Source organism: Peromyscus eremicus, chromosome 14, assembly GCF_949786415.1.
Source record: "Peromyscus eremicus chromosome 14, PerEre_H2_v1, whole genome shotgun sequence".
In the NCBI taxonomy this organism is placed as follows: domain Eukaryota; kingdom Metazoa; phylum Chordata; class Mammalia; order Rodentia; family Cricetidae; genus Peromyscus; species Peromyscus eremicus.
The window spans coordinates 82,439,269-82,459,889 of record NC_081430.1 but is presented as its reverse complement, the minus strand read 5'-3'; the positions used below and the strand labels follow the sequence as shown (position 1 = coordinate 82,459,889).

The following is a 20,621-nucleotide window of genomic DNA, read 5'->3' as shown; positions in this document are numbered from 1 at the left end:
CTAAGGATGGATCAGTGGGTAAGAGTGCTTGCTGTAAAAGCAAGACCTGTGGGCAGTGGTGGCACATGCCTTTAATCCCAGCACTCGGGAGGCAGAGGCAGGCGGATCTTTGTGAGTTCGAGGCCAGCCTGGTCTACAGAGCAAGATCCAGGAAAGGCACAAAGCTACACAGAGAAACCCTGTCGCGGGGGGGAAAAAAAAAAAAGAATAGGGCTGGGGATTTAGCTCAGTGGTAGAGTGCTTGCCTAGCAAGCACAAGGCTCTGGAAAAAAAAAAAAAAAAAGTAAGACCTGAATTCAAATCTAACATTTGGAGGAGGACACAGGTAGATCCTGGGAACTAAACAACAAAAAATAATTTATGTCAAGCAAATGGCTTTTGGTTGTTTTAAGATAGGGAGAGCTGGCCTCCAGTTCAACATGTACCTAAGGATGACCCTAAACTCCTCATCCTCCTTCTTCCACATCTGGAGATAAGAGGAATTATATAAAGGAATGAAGGCCTAGATTAGGGAATCTGTCTTCATCGTGAAGGTCAAGAAAGTTCTGACAAAGGAAAAGCTTGAGGTAATATCCAAGGCTAACAGAACCGTTAGGGTAGAGAGCGTCTGCAGGGCACATAGACAGAGACACACAACAGACTCTCAGGACACAAAACAGCCGTGGTGACAGGCCCAGTATACTTCAGAAGTGTAGGGTAATAAACAGGAAGTAGAATGTAATTGATTCATTATTCTGAATGAGTGAGTTTATAGAGATAAAGTGCATAGAATAATCCTTCTGTACACTGTGAATATATATTACTCTAATTGGTTAATAAAGAACTGACTGGCTGATAGCCAGGCAGGAAGTATAGATGGGACAGCAAAACTAAGAATGCTGGGAGGAAGAAGGGTGGAGTCAGTGGAGTTGCCAGAAGACAAAGAAGGAACAAGACATGCTGGAGGACATGGTAAGCCATAAGCCACGTAGCAATACACAGATGAATAGAAATGGGTTAATTTAAGTTGTAAGAGCTAGTTAGTAATAAGCCTGAGCTATCTGCTAAGCATTTATAATTTATATTAAGTCTCTTGTGGTTATTCGGTAGCAACTGCTGGATCACAGAAAAACTCCACCTATAATAAAGAATATCACATGTTGACTTCCCAAGAAAGTCACATACTCCATTCTTAAACTTGACTTAAGCAAGTGCAATGAAAACAGCATTAACCTATTCAAATGGTGGCAACATTAAATACTCTAATAGTTAAACATGAAAAAATTGTTAGTAAAGCCTCAGTGATTGCTAAGTCATTTATTTATTTATTTTAGCTGTTTACTGTTTATACTCCTCTGACTTAGGTCCATTACAAAATACTCTACTGTTGAATTCACAGTTATACATAGTCAACTGTGAATGATTACCAAGTTCCTGATTATTATTAGTCTTACTTGGGAGGTGGAGTCAGATCAGGAGTTCAAGACTAGCCTCAGTGACATCATGAGATAGAAGCAACCTGAACTATATATACATGAGACTCTGCTACAAAACAAACATCAGCCTAAAAGAATTTGCTCATCTTTGGAAACCAATACAGGCTCAACAGTTGGGTTTCCCTGAAGGTGCCGCACATTCAGCCCATCAGCGGCCCTTCGGAAGCGTCCCCTTACACGTCTAAGATGTATTTGCTCTCTCCCATTTCCCAGTCTCCTTTTATTCATTCATTTCTCAGTCTTTGTCTCTAAAAGCTGCAACAGCGGAGCAAGTAGCTAAGGCCTTTCTGGTCTTAGCGTATCCCTGTAATTCTCGATACCACGTGGTCGTTGTTCCTCATGTGGCTTCTGGGTTGACAGCCTGACGTTTCACAACAAGGGGAAGTTACCTGGCAGTGAAACCATTCATTCTTGCGAAGAGCAGTCTTAGGACTTTCTCCTTCTGCTCCCAGGTCAAGTCTCCAATATCCACAGGTTTTTGAGTAGTTGGCCTGAAGAATTTTTTAAAAAGGTTAAAAAAAAAATATGATCAAAGTAAGCTTATCTTCTTTAAAAAAATACAAAGTATGCAAATAGAAAATTTCTATAGCATAACCAGATACTGTGTATGATTTCAAAGCAAACTATGCACATTACAAAATAATAAAATTTGGAAAGGATTATTAGCATGCTAGCCAATCCAAATGTTCTGTCGTCGTAAGATGAAATGAGAAACACAGCATGTACTGTGATCTGTTGGCAGGTTATAGGGGGCAGACTGCTAAAGCACAGGGCACCTCTGATACAATAAGCTGCCACCGACATCTCACTTTCCATGGTGTGAGGAAATCTCCAAATACTTAGGAAATTTTGAGACTTTTGGTTAATACAATGATGTAGGGGACACTACTGAATGCCCTCCAATCCATGGAACATTCCTGCACGACGTCATTTTAAAGAATTATTATATTTATTTTTAAAAATTATATTGCTGGTAGCCTATAGAGCTATCAGATGCAGCAGGCAATGAAGTTCAGGTGTCAAGCCACCAGATGAATAATTCTCGGATGGAAAACCTCGTTCGAGCACGGCTTACAAGGCCACAGACTCTGGAATATCGTTTGCTTCTGTCTGTGATTTCTCGTGTTGTTACAGCTCTTCCCTTGTCAGCTGCGGGAACTCCCACTACCTGTGTTGTGATGTGTCTGTCTCGTGATTACATCTCAGTCTTGTGGGCATTTATATCTGTGGACCGTCTAGAAGACGACTCCTCACTAAGCTGTATTGTCCATTTGATATCTATGTTAGCGTACACGAGTTTGATGAATAAATAAGAATACAGAGAATTACTACACAAGTTAGGAATTATAAGTCCCTGAGAACTGTTTCATATCACAGCTCAGGCTGACATAAGAAAACACTTGCGCCGGGCGGTGGTGGCGCACGCCTTTAATCCCAGCACTCGGGAGGCAGAGCCAGGCGGATCTCTGTGAGTTCGAGGCCAGCCTGGACTACCAAGTGAGTCCCAGGAAAGGCACAAAGCTACACAGAGAAACCCTGTCTCGAAAAACCAAAAAAAAAGAAAAAAAAAAAAAAAAAAAGAAAAAAAAAGAAAACACTTGCATCTCCCCAGCTCTAAGACAACTGTACCATTAGCTGATTTAATGCTTCACAGTAACTTTAGATTAAGACCAAGCGCCTTGCTAATGTGTTTATAGATAAACACTCCCTATCTTAGTTCCCAAGGACATACTGAGCTGTCTAGCTAGGTCATAAATACAAAACAGCCCAGTTATTGCTAGCTTGCACCCATTCCTGACCTCAATTTGTGAAAATATATTCTGACTAGTCAAAACTACAGAAAATAACTTGACTCTATAGCCCCTAATGAGGGCTGCAGGTGTTCTTAGACAATCAGAAGTTACACGCAGGATAGGAAAATATATTTCAAGATTTAAAACGCTTTTTGTGTCACTGTGCCTTGGAAAATGACAAGTGGGCCTATATTAGGAGATATAAGGTAAAGTTAAGTTCCCACCAAAGCATTTATGACACAGCTCTTTCTCTGTAAGCACTTCAAGAAAGCCTGGCATTTCTGTTAATCACAAAATGTTAGTTTAAGATGGTACTACACTTAGAAATATAGGAGAGTGGGGCTGGAGAGATGGCTCAGAGGTTAAGAACACTGGCTGTTCTTCCAGAGGTCCTGAGTTCAATTCCCAGCACCCACATGGTGGCTCACTACCATCTGTAATGAGATCTGGTTCCCTCTTCTGGCCTGCAGGGATACATGAAAACAGAACATTGTATATATAATAAATAAATAAATCTTTAAAAAAAAAAAAGAAAGAAATATAGGAGAGTACACAAATTCCTTAACTTTCTTAGACTCCTCAATAGTCTAGCTTTATAACTCTTAACCCTTTATAAGATTATCTCTTTAAGTTAGATAACATAATGACTGATTATTTGCAGCTGCACTTTACAGACAATTAAGAAGCTAAGATTAATTACACATGCATTCATCCAGATGGCTCTGTTTCTTATTGTTTTCTGAAATGTGACGTTAAAGTGTAATTCCTATATTCAACATGAAAGTTTCTGTTGGGTACATATAGCTGTAAGAACAGAGAAGGAGAGGGAGACAAGAGGAGAAAATAGAGAGCAGATCCAGCAGCATGAGAAAATAAAGAGAGATACCATCAGGACGCGAGTGACTCTTATTCCATTTCTAAAGGCCCTTAGATAAATAGAAAAATTTTCTAAACACGCTCCCCCACCTGAAACATTCTATCCTCAACCCTGCAACAGCCTGGAAGCTGGTCTTACAGGCTGCATTATTATATAATGGTTGTTACCTATTAATTTTATCTCAGAATAGTAAAGAAACAGCATAAAAGAAACTGAAAAAGTCTGCTTATTAAAAAATCTTTAACCTAGCCTGATGTGGTGGTACATGCCTTTAGTCTCAGCACTTGGGAGGCAGAGGCAGGTAGATCTCTGAGTTTGAGGCCAACCTGGTCTGCAGAGTGAGTTCCAGGACAGCCAGGGCTACACAGAGAAACCCTGTCTCAAAAGTTTAACCTGAATCTAATCAAGACTTTTCAACAAATTTCCAATTTATTAAGAACTAAGATAAAGAAAGTAAAAGACATTACAATGATGTCACTCAGCACAAAATAACAGTCACTTTTACAAATTTCTGTCCTGAGATGAATGTGGACGGCTACTTAGAACACATATAAGCCTTACACACTCCGCCAAGGACAGGGCCTACAAAGGTAAGTCAGTTCCCGTCCTCAAGTAACTTACTAAGAAATCTGTCCAACAAACTGAACTTGCTCTTTTTTAGAGGAAAGGAGACAGGCTGAGACAGGCTCTCTCTCTGTAGCCCAGGCCAGGAATGCCCGTCTGTCCTGTGGTAGGACTACAGGCATGAGCTGCCACCACCTGCTGAGTTCTCATTTTTTTTTTTTTAAAGATTTATTTATTTATTATGTATACATAATATTCTGCCTGCATGTGTCCCTGCAGGCCAGAAGAGGGCACCAGATCTCATTACAAGTGGTTGTGAGCCACTATGTGGTTGCTGGGAATTGAACTCAGGACCTCTGGAAGAGCAGTTGGTGCTCTTAACCACTGAGCCATCTCTTCAGCCCCCTCATTTTTTTTTTTAAAGGATAAAAAAACCAGGGCACGGGCTGGAGAGATGGCTCAGAGGTTAAGAACACTGGCTGTTCTTCCAGAGGTCCTGAGTTCAATTCCCAGCAACCACATGGTGGCTCACAACCATCTGTAATGAGATCTGGCTCCCTCTTCTGGCCTGCAGACATACATGCAGGCAGAATACTGTATACATAATAAATAAATAAATCTTTAAAAAAAAAAAAAAAACAGGACACAAAAAGACAATATATTGCAGCATTGTTAGTACCATTTTTCAGCCTCCATGAGATCCTGATTCACACTATTGGTGCTGTGTTCTTTGCCATCAAAGGTCCTGATTCTGGGATATTCCGTTCTTCCCGCACACGCTGTTCTCATTTTTAAATTGAAGGCAGCCTGTGCTATCTGCTTGTAATGCTTCCTGTTGACCAGAATCTGCTGTTTCACCTGGGACAGAGCATCCAGGAAGAACTGTTCCACTTCCGACCTCTCATCCAGTATGTTCTTAGCCAGCTTCTTCACTCGGTTCATTTCCCTGTCCTTCATCTGAAGGAGCTGCTGCAGCTTGTCAATTTCTACATGGCCTGCTTGATTCTCGATGGCGGCCTTTTGCTGCAGTCTCAAGATTTCAGCCTCAAACTCTGTGGTCATATAAGTCAGGGCATTCTCCAAGCTTACCACCTTCTTCTGAAGAGTTTGGATTTGTGATTTCTGCTGGGTAAGTTGCATAATCTTTTCCTTAATCAACAGCTCATTGATTTCCTAAAAAAACAGAAAGTGGGAATTTTTTCTTTAAACATTCTAGAACTTAAAACCCCCTCAATAATTCCTTTTTAAAAAATTTTACTTATTTGTATTTTATGTATGGGTGCTCTGCATGTATACCTACATGTCAGAAGAGGGCATCACATCCTATTATAGATGGTTGTGAGCCACCATGTGGTTGCTGGGAATTGAACTCAGGTCCTCTGGGTAAACTGGAAGAACAGCCAGTGTTCTTAACCGCTGAGCCATCTCTCAAGCCTCCCTTAATAATTTCTTTTTTTTTTTTTTTTTTTTTTTTTTTGGTTTTTCGAGACAGGGTTTCTCTGTGTAGCTTTGCTCCTTTCCTGGAACTCACTTGGTAGCCCAGGCTGGCCTCGAACTCACAGAGATCCGCCTGGCTCTGCCTCCCGAGTGCTGGGATTAAAGGCGTGCGCCACCACCGCCCGGCCACTAAAATATTTATTTATTTATTTATTTATTTATTAGTTTTGTATACAGTATTCTGCCTGCATGTGTCCCTACAGGCCAGAAGAGGGCACCAGATCTCATTACAAGTGGTTGTGAGCCACCATGTGGTTGCTGGGAATTGAACTCAGGACCTCTGGAAGAGCAGTCGGTGCTCTTAACCTCTGAGCCATCTCTCCAGCAATAATTTCTATTCCTAAGGGGATCTGAGCTTCATGTTAGGCTGAGGCAATTATTTTCATATCTCTGTGGGCAGAAAAAGTAACAAACATCCTCGGGTCCTTGCCTAGGCTTGGGAAGGTAATCCACTGATTTTATTAATTAGGAAACTTTCAAACTTCCTCTATATTTCTTACAAGGTTACATATTTTACTTTATTAAAATCAATAAAACTATACAAAAGCCACTAGTAAGTCTATAAAGAAAACTGTAGCAGACTCCTGGTTGTCTATCCTAACGTCCATTTTCCCTTTCCCTCAAGGCAGCTGGAAATCCAGGGTCCCTTGCAGCTTTGGCTGTCCTGGAACTCTCTCTGCAGACCAGGCTGTTTTCAAACTCGAGATCTGTCTGCTTTGCCTCCCAAGTGCTGGGATTAAAGGCCTGTGCCACCACCACCCGGCTGTGATGTGAGTGGAAACAGGACACCTGGGAAGATTTTTAAAGGAGCCATATTTTGTTGTTTTGTTTTGTTTTGTTTCTTATCTTTCCCTTTGGTGGTCTGGTGTAAGTAACCCTTAGGTCTCTCTCACCCACCTGGCTATAAGGTGCTCAACGTACACAAACACTAACATGAAAACATGTTGAAGATGAGGGCTGCAGAGATGGCTCCACAGCAAAGAGCACTTGCTATTCTTGCAGAGGAACCAGGTTCGGATCCCAGCACCCACATGGCAGCCCACAACTGTCTGTAACTCTAGTTCCAGGGATCTGACACCCTCTTTTGGCCTCCACAGACACTGCATACACGTGGTGCACAGACATACATGCAAGCAAAACACCCATACACACAAAATAAAAATACAACTTTTTCCAATGTTAAGTATACAAGCTATATGTTACAGAGGATTAAGGAAGGCAACCCTAATCTGGATTGCTTTTCTTCTTTTCTTCTTCTTTTTTTTTTTTTTCAGAGCTGAGGACTGAACCCAGGGCCTTGAGCTTGCTAGGCACCACTGAGCTAAATCCCCAACCCCTGGATTGCTTTTCTTCAAGCATCTTTTAGGTAAAAGACTAATCTTTATGTTGTGATATCACTAATGTGAAGTCTGTTACAGCCAAACCAATTCCTAAATGATTTAGGATCCCACAATAAACAAAACAAAGTAAGTATTGTAAGGTATTAGAGGATAAATGTCGTGTTTATATTTCTGATGTATTTGTAAAATCATGCCACATGTGTTTATAAAGTCATGTAGTAATTATCTTTTCACATAGACGGTTATGAAGACAGAAGGAAAATAGTATTACTGTCCTTGTCTATCATTATTATGCTCAATTCTTGGTATTTACCAACACAAACTTTAAAAAAAGAAGAAAAAGAAAGAAAATCTAAATGAGAGTGGGAACCTTTTGATGTAAAAGGCAGGAATGACTTTCTTGCAATTTCTTGGAGTTTTTCTGTCGTATATCAGCTTCCTTCAAGTGGTATGTAAGCGCCTTGTGAAGAAACACGTTCTCTTTAAAAACATTTCTCCCAGCAGTATTCAATTGCCTGAAAGATACATATATACATATGTATATGCATATATACACACATGTGTATATATATATATACATTTTAAAGAACCCAAAATATAAGCCTAAGTCTCTTGTGGGGTGTTCTGAGTCAGGGTCACTCTGTGTAAACCAGGCTGGCCTCAGATCACAGAGACCCACCTGTCACTGCCTGCCTCTGGAGTGCTGGAATTAAAAGCAGGCACAACCACACCTGGATAATGCCTAACTTTTAAATACTACCTAAGAGAACCATGGCAGCTTTTTCCTCCAAATATTATACTGTGTGGTGATATTTTGTTTGTACTCTAACAAATAAAATTTGCCTGAAGATCAGAGGACAGAGCCAGCCACTAGATTAAACACAGAGGCCAGGCAGTGGTGGCACATACCTTTCTTTAATCCCAGTACTTGGGAGTCACAGGCCTTTAATCCCAACACTTAGGATCTCATGCCTTTGTCCCAGTATTTGGGAAGCACACAGGCCAGTAATCCTAGCACTAGGAAGGTTGAAACAGGAAGTGATATGGCTGGGCAGAGAAAGGCATATAAAGTGGGAGGAGACAGGAACTCGGCCCTTTTGACTGAAGACTCAGGAGCACTCATGCTACAGGCCACAGGAATATATTGTAAGAACTCAGCTGGTTATGGCAAAGCCACCACCTAAAGGGATCAAGGAATTCCTTCAGAAGAAGCCTAAATCTTAGGGAGTATTTGGTGATATTTGGCTTTTCATATATCAGCTGTCTTCTACTGCGAATATCATGTGTGCCTTCATAGTTTCCCAATTGATTTTTTTCCCTAAGAAGTGCTAACAGTGTGGACTGATCACTCTCTGGACATAATACATTTGAGGTATTTGGAGAACAGCCTCAGGAAAGGCTTCCTTTCCCCCCAGCCCATCTGTTTCTCCCTTTCTAGCACTGGAATCAGATATCTCCCTTTGCTACATCCAAGAAAACAGAAATAACAATCCAGACCACCACATGCTAGTCTCCTGAATTAAGGTAAATTCCACATGGAGACACTGCCTAGGTCAGGTAGACCTTAAGTACATAGCTTCATACAATTTAAGCTAGGACCCTCCTTTCTTATACAGCCTCACTAACATTATAGACTCCTAACTTCTTACCTAACCACTTCTAGGAATGTAGACTGAGCACATAAATTCCCCTTTTGATATACTAACTGATATTAGCTCTCAGCTGACCTCCTCCTTTAACCACTCCCTTTCTGAGTTATAAAAGAAAGTCTGACAGTCACTGCCTGAGGAAAATTCTTACCTGTCTGTAATTCCCTGTAGGAATTCAAGCCTGGTGACCTAGCTGGAGTGGGAGGATTGCTATTGCTTGGGTTTGTAACTGTAAACCTCAGAGATTGGAGAGAAGAATAAATCGATAGACTAAGAGCTCGGTGTGCTGAGATTCTTCTCCTGAAAATAATTCTCGCTGTTCATAGCTTCTCTCCTGGGCCCCTGGAAAGAATATTATTAAGGCTGGTCCTTAATAACATTCGAGACATTCAGTCTGAGGATTCGTGGAGACAAGATCTTCCTCTTTGGGCGGAGGAATTGGGGAGGTGAGAAGTGACTGTGGCTTGTTTCCTCTGATCTTTCAGCATTTACCCCAATATCTGGCTCTGAGTTTTTATTATAAGACCGATTAGGATTCATGTAACAATGCTGACCACCACTAGGCTGGGTATGTAGTTCAGGGAGAGAATACATACTTAGTATGTGCAAGTCCCTGGGATTAACTCCTAGCACCAGAGTTTGGGGGAGGGCAGAACATGGGACACACAGGACACTACCACAATTTAACTTATGGGGAGTAACTACTCAATAGGGAGGTGGAGACCTTGTGACTAAGTTCTTCCTCAGCAGTAAGTGGAAAACTATGTGTTAGCTAGTCCTGATGGTACAAGTTGGCCGACAACTTGAACTATAGCAAGACCCTGTCTCTTAAAATTAAAAAAATAAGCCAGGTGGTGGTGGCGGCGGCGGCGCACGCCTGTAATCCCAGCACTCGGGAGGCAGAGGCAGGCAGATCTCAGTGAGTTCAAGACCAGCCTGGTCTACAGAGCTAGTCCAGGACACGCTCCAAAGCTACAGAGAAACCCTCTCTCGAAAATCCCCCCAAAATAAATAAATAAATAAAAGCTAGGAACAGTGGCATGCCTTTACCTAGCATATACAAGGCTGGCCTGGGCAGTTTAGCAAGACTGTTTCAAAGTGAAGGGAACTCTGTGGACAGAGCTCAGGGTAGAATGGATGTGCCACTGTGGGTGTTCAATCTCTAGCACCTCACCCACAGGAATGTGACACCAGTCTCCCATGTCTTCTTCTATCCATGTCCATATGACGACCTACAGAACTCCACGCTGACAGAGGCAAAAGACAGGAGCAGCCCAAGTTCCTGAATCACTCCCTGAAGAAAGCTGCCAGACTCATCATTACATTAACAAGAAAGAAACCATCGAGACCTGGGGTTCAGTGTTAACATAAACACACTCCAGTGCTGTTACACAAATATATCTTCTGACAACCCCACAAAGTTGCTCTAGGGCCTTATTTTAGGTTTGTTTGTTACAGGGTCTCACTGTGTAGTCTAGGCTGGCCTAGAACTGATGAAGCTCCTCCCTCAGCCTCCTAAGCACTGGGATTATTTTAAGTGTGTGCCACCATGTCTGGATGGCCTATTTTTCTTTTCCATGAAATTTATTTTCTTAAGAATTCTTTCAACAGGCCAGAAGATCCCAGCACTAGGGAGGCAGAGGCAGATGGATCTCTGAGTTTGAGGCCAGCCTGGTCTACAGAGTAGTTCTAGGACAGCCAAGACTACACAAAGAAACTCTGTCTCAAAAAAAAAAATTCTTCCAATGAGGCCAACGAGATGGCTCCATGGGTAAAGGCACTTGCCATCAATCCTAAGACCTGAGTTCTATCCCTGGAACCCACATGGTGGAAGAGAGAACCAACTTTCTGCAAGTTATCTGACTTCACACTCAAATTACAGCACTAGTGTAGCCTCAAATATACCCACCGACCGACCTACCTAAATATAATAATTAAAAAATCAATTTTCCAGTGGAAAATTAGGGCTGGAGAGATGGCTCAGAGGTTAAGAGCACTGGCTGATCTTCCAGAGGTCCTGAGTTCAATTCCCAGCAACTGCATGATGGCTCACAACCACCTGTAATGAGATCTGGTGCCCTCTTCTGGCCTGCAGGCATACATGCAGGCATAACACTGTATGTGTAATAAATAAATTTAAAAATATATATATTTAAAGAAAGTTTGCCAAGAGACAGAGGACAATAAGCCAAGAATAAACTAGACAGCAAAGAAGAGAGGCTGAATGACAGAGGAAGCAACAGGCTCTTACACCACAGCTTCATGGTGGGCTCTCTCGGCCAGCATTACTATCCTCTTCTCGGCCTCTTGTTCCAGACGGTGCTGAAAAAACACAATATGGGAGGGTTACATACAAAACTATACTTCTAAAACAATTTTTTCATATCACAAAGTGATTACTTCAGCATCAAACAGAATTCTTCATTGGGGGCTGGAGAGATGCTTCAGTGCTTACAAGCCATTACTGGTCTTGCACTGGACTGGGTTCAGTTCCTGACACCCCCATGGTGGCTCAGAACCATCTCTGACTTCAGTTCCAGGGGATCTGACACTGTTGTAGAATGTTATTTTAAGATGTGTTACATTTGCCAGGCGGTGGTGGCTCACGCCTTTAATCCCAGCACTTGGGAGGCAGAGGCAGGTGGATCTCTCTGAGTTTGAGGCCAGCCTGGACTACCAAGTGAGTTCCAGAAGAGGTGCAAAGCTACAAAGAGAAACCCTGTCTTGGAAAAAAAAAAAAAAGATGTGTTACATTTGTTTATGCTGTGGAACATTTGTTTTAATGATGCAAAGATGTTTTGCATTCTTTTATGTTGCATTTGTTTAACTCTGTGAACCTGTGCTACTTTGCCTGTCTAAAACACCTGATTGGTCAAATAGCACTGAACGTCCAATAGCAAGGCAGCAGAGTTGGTGGGGCTGGCAGGCAGAGAGAATAAATAGAAGAAGGAATTGAGGAGCAAGAGAAAAAGGAGGAGAAGACTCCTTTTTCTGGCCAGCCACCCAGCCACCCAACTACACAGCAAGCTACAGAGTAAGAAACAAAGAAAGGTATACAGGAATAGAAAAGGAAAATCCCCGAGGCAAAAGGTAGATGGGATAGTTTAAGAAGAGTTGGCAAGGGTTGGGGATTTAGCTCAGTGGTGGAGCTAAAAGGAGTGCACAAACATGGATGCAGGCAAAATACCCATATGCATAAATATAAATAAATAATCTCTCATTGAGGCAGCAATGTAATTATAATGGCTAATCTTGGTTATCAACTTGGCACACCTGGAACAAGGGAGCCTCAACTGAAAAACTGCCTTCACCAGAATGACGACGTGTGGTCATGTCCGTGGGGCATTTTCTCGAGTGCTAATTCACACAGGAGGGCTGAGCCCCCAACGGGCCTGGGCTGAATAAGTGAGGTAGCAGAACACGAGCCTGGGGGCAAGCCAGTGAGCAGTGGTCTTCCAGGTCTCTGCTTCGGTTTCTGCCTTGAGGTCCTGCCCTCACTTCTCTCAAGGTTGCACTGTGATCTGGGAGTTGTAAGCTGTTGCTTTTGGTCATAGTGATTAACACAGCAACAGAGAAGCAAGCTAGAATAATGACATATATATAAAGTAGGGAAAGAGGCATCCATCTTAGAGAGCTGGAAGATATTTTTGCTAAATGAAACATGATGATAGTCACTAATTTTAAAATTAGGAAATGTGTAGAATGTATTGGCACACACCTATAATAACCAGCACTCAGGAGGCAGAGGCAGTAGGAATCTCTGAGATCAAGACCAGCCTGATCTACATTTTGAGTTCCGGGTGAGTCAAGGCTGCATAGTGAGACTCCCATCTCAAAGAAAAAAAAAAAAAGAGGAACACCAAGTTGATGCCTTAAGCCTTCACAAGATGACAGTCCCTCTTGAGGTATTTCAAGACCCCTGAATAGAAACAACCTTAATAGCCTACCCACTAACTGATGAATAGATGTGGTATATACATAACGAAATGCTTTTGTCATAAAAGGAGTGAAATCCGGTCATTTGTGACAGCTTTAATAGAACTAGAGATCATTGTGCTAAGTGAAATAAGTAAGGCACAGAAAGACAAGTACTGCATGGTTTCCCTCAGGAACACACTCTAAAAAGGTGTGATCTCTGGCTGGAAGTATAACTCAGTGGTAGAGTGCTTGCCTACCATGTGTAATGTCCTATGTTCAATCCATAGCCCCACAAAATAGGAAAATGGAAGACAGATAATCTTATGAGAGTTGAAATTGGAATGGTAGTTATGGAGCCCAGGAAAAGTGAAGAGGGTGTCTTAGGTTTTCTATTGCTGTGATGAAGCACCATGACCAAAAGCAACTTGGGAAGGAAAGAATGTATTTTGCTTACACCTCCACATCACAGTTCATCACTGAGAAAAGTCAGGGCAGGAACCTAGAGGGAAGAGCTAATACAGAGGTCATGGAGGAATGCTGCTTACTGGCTTGCTTGCCATGGCTCACTCAGCCAGGGATGGCACCATAAACAATGGGCTGGGCCTTCCCACATCAATTACTATTTAAGAAATGTCCTACAGGCTTCCCTACAGTCCAATCTTTTTGTTTGTTTGTTTTTGTTTTTTTGGTTTTTTTGTTTTCAAGACAAGGTTTTCCTGTGAAACAGTCCTGGCTGTCCTGGAACTTGCTCTGTAGACCTGGCTGGCCTTGAACTCACAGAGATCCGCCTGCCTCTGCCTCCTGAGTGCAGAGATTAAAGGCTTGTGCCACCACTGCCCAGGCAAATTTTATTTTTTATGTGTCAATTAAAATTTAAGGAAGGAATCTCTATGTGGAAAAGAAAAAAAGGATTAGACAATGATATTTATAAAGATTTGTTTTTCCTCATTTGTATTTTTTTTTGAGACGTCTTAGTACGTAGCCCAGGCTAGCACGGGACTTGATATGTAGCGCAAGGCTGGCTTTAGACTCAAGATCTTCCTGTCTCAACATCTTGTGCTACAATTATGGGTGCTTATTTTCTGCTACTTGATAACATTTTCTAGCAAGGTACCTAATGGGACGCTGGAATGCTCAGAATTCATATAAACATACTTTTGTTCTGGTAAACAAAGCATTTCTTAACATTAATATTCCATACCTTTTCTTCAAAAAATCTGTTTTCTAGTCTTCTAAGTGTCTCCTGATGTTTTCTCTCTGAGTTCCTTAAATTTTCTTTCAGCTAAAAAAAAAAAAAAAGAAAAGAAAAAAGAAAAAACTGTTCAAAGAGTGGACATAGTCGTAGAAAATTCTGAAGATACATTATATGTCATATAACCTTGAACATACACACAGAATCAATGTCATCTCCTCTGAGCACATTTTCCTTAACTGTCTATAGATTTCCTAGATTGGTACTGAGTTTCTTAAAGACTTTTCAGTTCCCAAGGCATTCAGATAGATTCTCTTAAGATATATGAAATATGGACTCACAAAATCCACAGTCTGTAAATATAAAAGAGAAGAGAGTGGGCTGGAGGGATGGCTCAGCAGTTAAAGCACTCCCAAGCAGGAGAAGGCAGTTCAGAACCCTAGGTTCATGTGACAGGTGGATGTGGAGCCCACCTAGAATTCCAGCTGGAGGATGAAAGGCAAAGAATCCTCAGAGCAAGCTAGCTAGGGAAAACTAGCCTCGGGGAACTCTGGGTTTGACTGAGACTGCCTCAAAGAACGAGTTGAAAGAGTGACTGAGGAAGAGCCCCTCACATCTTAGGCCTCCACATACATGTACACACACCCCCATACATATTAACATACATGGACATGCCTATGAAAAAGGAAAAAAGGGTGGTAAAATTACCTGGGGCCTGGTGTGGTGGCGCAAGCCTTTAATCCCAGCACTCAGATTGGAGGCAGAGGCAGGGGAATCTCTGTAAGTTCTGATGGGGTCCACAGAGGTTTCCTGGTGGGATCTGAGCTTGCTTTACACAGCAGGGCTGCATAAGGGATGGATTGGCCATGTGCATGGTCACCAGGTGTTTGGAAGGGTCTGCACTTGACTGTGCTGGGGGAGGACTTTTGCTCTACCCTTGGCATTTCTATAAATAGCCCTTTAGAAGAAGCAGATGGGCCTGGTGGGTTTTGACCCAGGCCCTCCCAAAGCTATCCTGGGTTTCTATCTGTCTCTCTCCTCTATATTTCTATCTAAATATTTCTTATTTATCCCTACCAAAAAGAATCCTGGGGGAAAAAGTGGGGGCGAGTCCCCCACAAAGTTCTAGGATAGCCTGGTCTACAAGGCAAGTTCCAGGACAGCCAGGGCTATACAAAGAAACCCTGTCTCAAAACACAAAACAAAACAAAACAAAAGAATCGCCATGGAAACCCTCTTCTGGATGTGTCTATAAAGGTGAAAGGTCCAGGGACTGGCAAGATAACTAAGTGCTTAAGAGCCTTCCATGCTCTTCCAGAGGTTTGTTTCTAACACCCATGCTTGGTGGCTTACAACTGCCTAGGATTCCAGCGCCAAGCAATCTGAGGTACTTTTGGCCTCCATGGCACAAACACAGACATACTTATATACAATATATCCATCGTTTAAAAATAGAAAGGTTCAGCTCCAGAGGGAAGAACCACCCTGAATGTGGGCAGCACCCTTCAAAAGTTTGGGGTCCAGGACTGAATATGAGGAGAAAGTAAATGTAGTACCAGCATTTATCATTCTTTGCTTCCTAATTGTGGGAATGCTTCACATTCTTGAGGCCATGACATCCCCATCATAATGGACTACTCAAAATGTGAGCCTAAATTCCCCTTATGTTGCTTTAGTCACAGGTATTTTTCACAAGGAGAAAAGTAACTAATACAGGTTAAGAGTTAATCAATACAAGTAAGGTGTTTAGCATACTAAACATTTAACGGCATAACATCTTCACCTATTACCTAATAATTTTCTATATTATAATCTGTTCTAATATACCAAATCTCCATCTTATTATTTCTTTCAGATGTTCTGTTTGTGTTTAATTTTTGGAATGGCTTGTTACACTTACAAAATTAATGTCAACATACCAGTTCATGTATGGTTCAAATATCCCCCATCCAAGTGTCTGGAGATGGATCTTTCTTTTTTTCTTTTTTTTTTCCAGAGCTGAGGACCAAACTCAGGGCCTTGCGCTTGCTAGGCAAGCGCTCTACCACTGAGCTAAATCCCCAACCCCGAGATGGATCTTTGATACATCATTAGACTCCCCAAAATCTATAAATCCATAAATTATTAAAAAGATAATCAGTGGGGCAAACAAAAATGGCTTAATGTGTAAAGGTACCCAAGAGCCACACAGTAGAGGGAACTGACTCCAAGTTCTATTCTGACTTGTACACACACATACACACACACACATAAATAAAAGTTAAGGTGAAAATTAGTGGCTGAGCACAGTGACTCATACTAGTTATCCCAGCAGTTGGAAGTCTGAGGCAAAAGAATCCCAAACTCAAGACCTGCCTGGAATATATAATAAGCTGCAGGTCAGTCTGAGACACAGAAAGACTGTCTCAAAAACCCACACAAGAGGCAAGTGAGATGGCTCACAAGGAAAAGGGTAAAGACATCTGTCACATAGGCTGTAACTTAAGTTAGTTTTCTAAGTTAGTAGATGTTGATGACTCCACAAAGTTGTCCTCTAGGCTCCCTTATTGTACAAAGGCAGGAGCATTCACACATACATCATACATACACACACAACCAACACACTATTCTTGCTTTCATTTCTCTTTAAAATACATGACCTGAATTCCTTTTCATAAGCTAAATGTATTTAGACTCAAGTCTACACAAATAAAAATTTTCTACCTAATGTATATATTGCAATCTTAAGTATATGGGCCCTTCACATCTGCCTCATTTCTTCTACATTTGAGATTCCAAAGAACTGCCCTATTTTTTTTTTTCCAGTAAAGCAGTGACTTTGCCCTTGAATTTTAAATGTTCTACAACAGCCCTCTTTGAAATGTCTGAAATCTACTTCTCCAATAGGTGGCGACATTGTTCTTTAAAAAAGAAAAATCACATCAGGGCACTAGAGTGTGAACTAGTTCTTAGTTTATTTTAACTTAGAATGTATAGCTATACACAGGATGGGTAGTCCAAGAGTTCCATAGGTTAACTGTATTGATTCAAATTGCAGCATTGTTATATAAAACAAAACTTGGATATTCTTCCTAGAAAACTTAATATTCCTTCAAATATGGTTGGTTTTTGAGGTGAGCAAAACAAAAAGTACTTTGAGATCTGACAATTATGGAAAACCAAAGCAATGACCATTAGACCCCATCAGGGTCTTCTGGGGTGTTGGAAGCACCTCCCTCTGCTGTTCGACACTTCTCCAATTTAGCAATCAATTCTTTCGCTGGATTGAAGACCCCATGGGTCTGCTGCTCACAAACATAGCAGCGTGGAGTGGTGCGGAAATGCTGCAGTGCACACGTCTCACAGAAATAATGCTTACACTTGGTGACAACTGGATTTTGGAAGGTTTGGCGACAGATGAAACATTTGAATGGTATTTCCTCATCATCACTTTCTACTTCGTAGTTTTCATCTTCATACACACCATAACGGCCCTCGTCAAGCTCGCGTTCGATCTGCCACCCGTGCTTGTAATCTGAACGGTCATGGAGGAATTTGCAGCTGTCTCCAAAGCCACAGAAGCCAGTTTCCTTGTAGTCCTTACAGATGTCAGGCTGGTAATCCCAGCGCACGGTGGCACGTAGATGTTCGGGGGCTCGGATGGGGCCCTTTCTCACCATGCCGGAGGAGGCATTGCCCATGGACGTATCCTTTGGCTTCATGTACTTCTGATAATTATTAATTCCACGATAGATCTTGTCATCCTCCTTGCCTCTCAACTCCTCCTGGATTTTTTGGCTGCGCTCAAAGATGGCCTGCGCGTCTCGCTCTTTTTCTGTGTCCAGCTCGTAGACAGCTGTCGCCCCCATATCCTCGGGCCCCACTGGTTTGGCCGAGCGCGTGGACTTGTAGACTACGCCCAGACTCTCATTCTCTGTCTTCTCCTCCTCTTCGCTGCTCAGATCACAGTAGGCCCCCTTCTGTTTACCGCTGCCACTCGTCTTCTGGATCATTGGATTGTGGGTGGCCCGCTTCTTCTCCGGTCGCACCACGGCGCAGCCTTCGTCGCTACTGCTTCCGCTTTCCCCGGAGCCCGGGTCGCACACTGGCCGCTTCCGGCGGCCAGCGCTCCCTTTCCGCCCGGGCTTTTTGAAGAGGAAAGAGCACACCTGGTCCGCCGACTTTCCTTGAGAAACTTGCTCTGCCATCTTTGACTTCGGAGCGCTGAAACGGCCGGCAGGAGCTGCAGGGCGCTGGGTGGCGCGGGATACTACGTCACTGCGGAGCAGCGCCGCCACGTCACTGCTGAGCCGCGCTCTGGTGGCCGCTGGAGCAAAGGTTTAAGAAAAAGATGCCCGCGGTCTTTAGTAAAGTGCTGTTGTGGTTCTTGTATTGCAACGAATACAAAATTCCCGGCTCAAAGAATTTACAATCTAGTAGGGGAAGATAAGGTAAATCAAGATGTGTTCTGTACCAAATCCCACGAAAAAGATATAAGGAATCGTTGAACAGGACTCTGGGGGAAAGCCTCGGGAAAGTGCAATTAAGGTAAGCCTTTGAAGACTAGGAGAAATTTTTTTGTTTTTGTTTTTGTTTTTCGAGACAGGGTTTCTCTGTGTAGCATTGCGCCTTTCCTGGAACTCACTCTGTAGTTCAGGCTGGCCTTGAACTCACAGAGATCCGCCTGCCTCTGCCTCTCGAGTGCTGGGATTAAAGGCGTGCGCCACCACCGCCCGGCGAGAAATTTTAATGGATAGAGATCTATCAGAAATTTATTATAATAAAAGAAATATTCTGGGCAGGAGAGATGGCTCAAAGGTTAAGAGCACTGGCTGTTCTTCCAGAGGTCCTGAGTTCAATTCCCAGCAACCATATGGTGGCTCACAACCATCTGTAATGAGGTCTGGTGCCCTCTTCTGGCCTGAAGGGATACATGCAAGCAGAACACTGTATACATAATAAATAAATCTTAAAAAAAAAAAAAAAAAAGAAAGAAATATTCTGAATAAATCAAGAAAGACACAGACTGGAATGTAGCTCAGTAATAGATTGCTTGAGTATGCCCAAGGCTCTGGGTTCAAGCATCAACAAAGAAAATAAGATTTCAAAGTTATAAGAATTTCCAGTTTGGGTAAATTAACAGATAAGAGACTGTGTACTGGTGTTAAGTATATTGTTATAAAAGATTAAAATTTAAGCCGGGCATGGTGGTGCACGCCTTTGATCCCAGCGCTTGAGAGGCAGAAGCCAGCAGACCTCTGTGAGTTCGAGGCCAACCTCCTGGTCTGCAAAGCTATTCCAGGACAGCCAGAGCTGTTACACAGAGAAACTCTGTCTTGAAAAACAAAAACAAGGGGCTGGAGAGATGGCTCAGCCATTAAGAGCACTGGCTGCTCTTTCAGAGGACCTGGGTTTAATTCCCAGCAACCATATGGCAGCTTGCAACTGTCTGTAACTACAGTTCTAGGGCATCTGACACCCTCACACCAACACACATAAAATAAAGTTAAATTATTTAAAAAAAAACAATTAAAATTTGATATGTATACAATCTTAACTTACACTGTAAGCTATCTAGACAATATGCTGTTTTAGCTAGGAAATATATACTTTTTTTTTGAAATATAGATTCTTGAGGGAAGTGATCAGCACATTATCAGAACTGCTATTTTAAAGATTCCTAATCGAATTGTGGCATTCTTGTAATCCCAACACTTGGGAGGCAGAGGCAAGACGATGAGAGCCAGCCTGGGCTACAATAAGACCCTTCTCAAAATAAAATTAAGATGGGGCTTTGAGAGATGATTCAGCAGTTAAAATCATGCATTGCTCTTGCAGAAGACCAGAGTTCAGTTCCCAATACTCACGTCAGTCGGCTAACAACTGCCTATATAACTCCAGCTCCAGAGGCTCCAACACCTTATTCTAGCCTCTTCGGGTACATGCACTCATGTATACCCACCCCCAACACTTATACATATAACTAAAAATAAAATCTCTCAGAAAAAAGGAATGAAAACAAAATAAAGTTCAGGAGACTGATGCCTGTAATCCTAGCACTTGAGAGGCTGAGGCAGGGATGTGGTTTCAAGCATGAGGCCAGCCTGGGTATACAGAAAGTTCCAGATCAGCCTTTACAAGATCGTGTCTCCAGCAACCAAAATAAACGAATATTCCTCCTGCAGCCATGTATACTTAGGGCTACAAGGGTGTGTGGTTTTAAAGTAGGTTTACAATTCTTTGACACTATCGTCAAATGATGGAACCTGATTTGGAGATTCAGTTCCAGATAAGAGTGCTGTGCCACTTGAAAGGGTAGACCATGAAAAGAGCTGCT

The 20,621-nt window shown here is 42.3% G+C and overlaps 2 protein-coding genes across 2 annotated transcripts in view; both read right to left on the bottom strand.

The window, feature by feature from the left end:
* The window catches only part of Bbof1 (basal body orientation factor 1), a 34,905-nt gene that overhangs the window by 6,281 nt on the left and 8,003 nt on the right, over positions 1–20,621 (bottom strand). The window contains exons 5-9 of the mRNA XM_059279566.1: positions 14,315–14,395; positions 11,447–11,517; positions 7,917–8,061; positions 5,389–5,882; positions 1,865–1,966 (exon numbers count right to left, since the gene is read on the bottom strand). Of these exons, the coding sequence (XP_059135549.1) occupies positions 1,865–1,966; positions 5,389–5,882; positions 7,917–8,061; positions 11,447–11,517; positions 14,315–14,395 (893 nt within the window). The remainder of the gene's footprint in view (positions 1–1,864; positions 1,967–5,388; positions 5,883–7,916; positions 8,062–11,446; positions 11,518–14,314; positions 14,396–20,621) is intronic.
* On the bottom strand, positions 17,243–18,612 carry LOC131924303 (E3 ubiquitin-protein ligase RNF113A). The gene has a single exon (XM_059279573.1). The coding sequence runs from the start codon at positions 18,490–18,492 to the stop codon at positions 17,479–17,481; it is 1,014 nt and encodes a 337-aa protein (XP_059135556.1). The 5' UTR covers positions 18,493–18,612; the 3' UTR covers positions 17,243–17,478.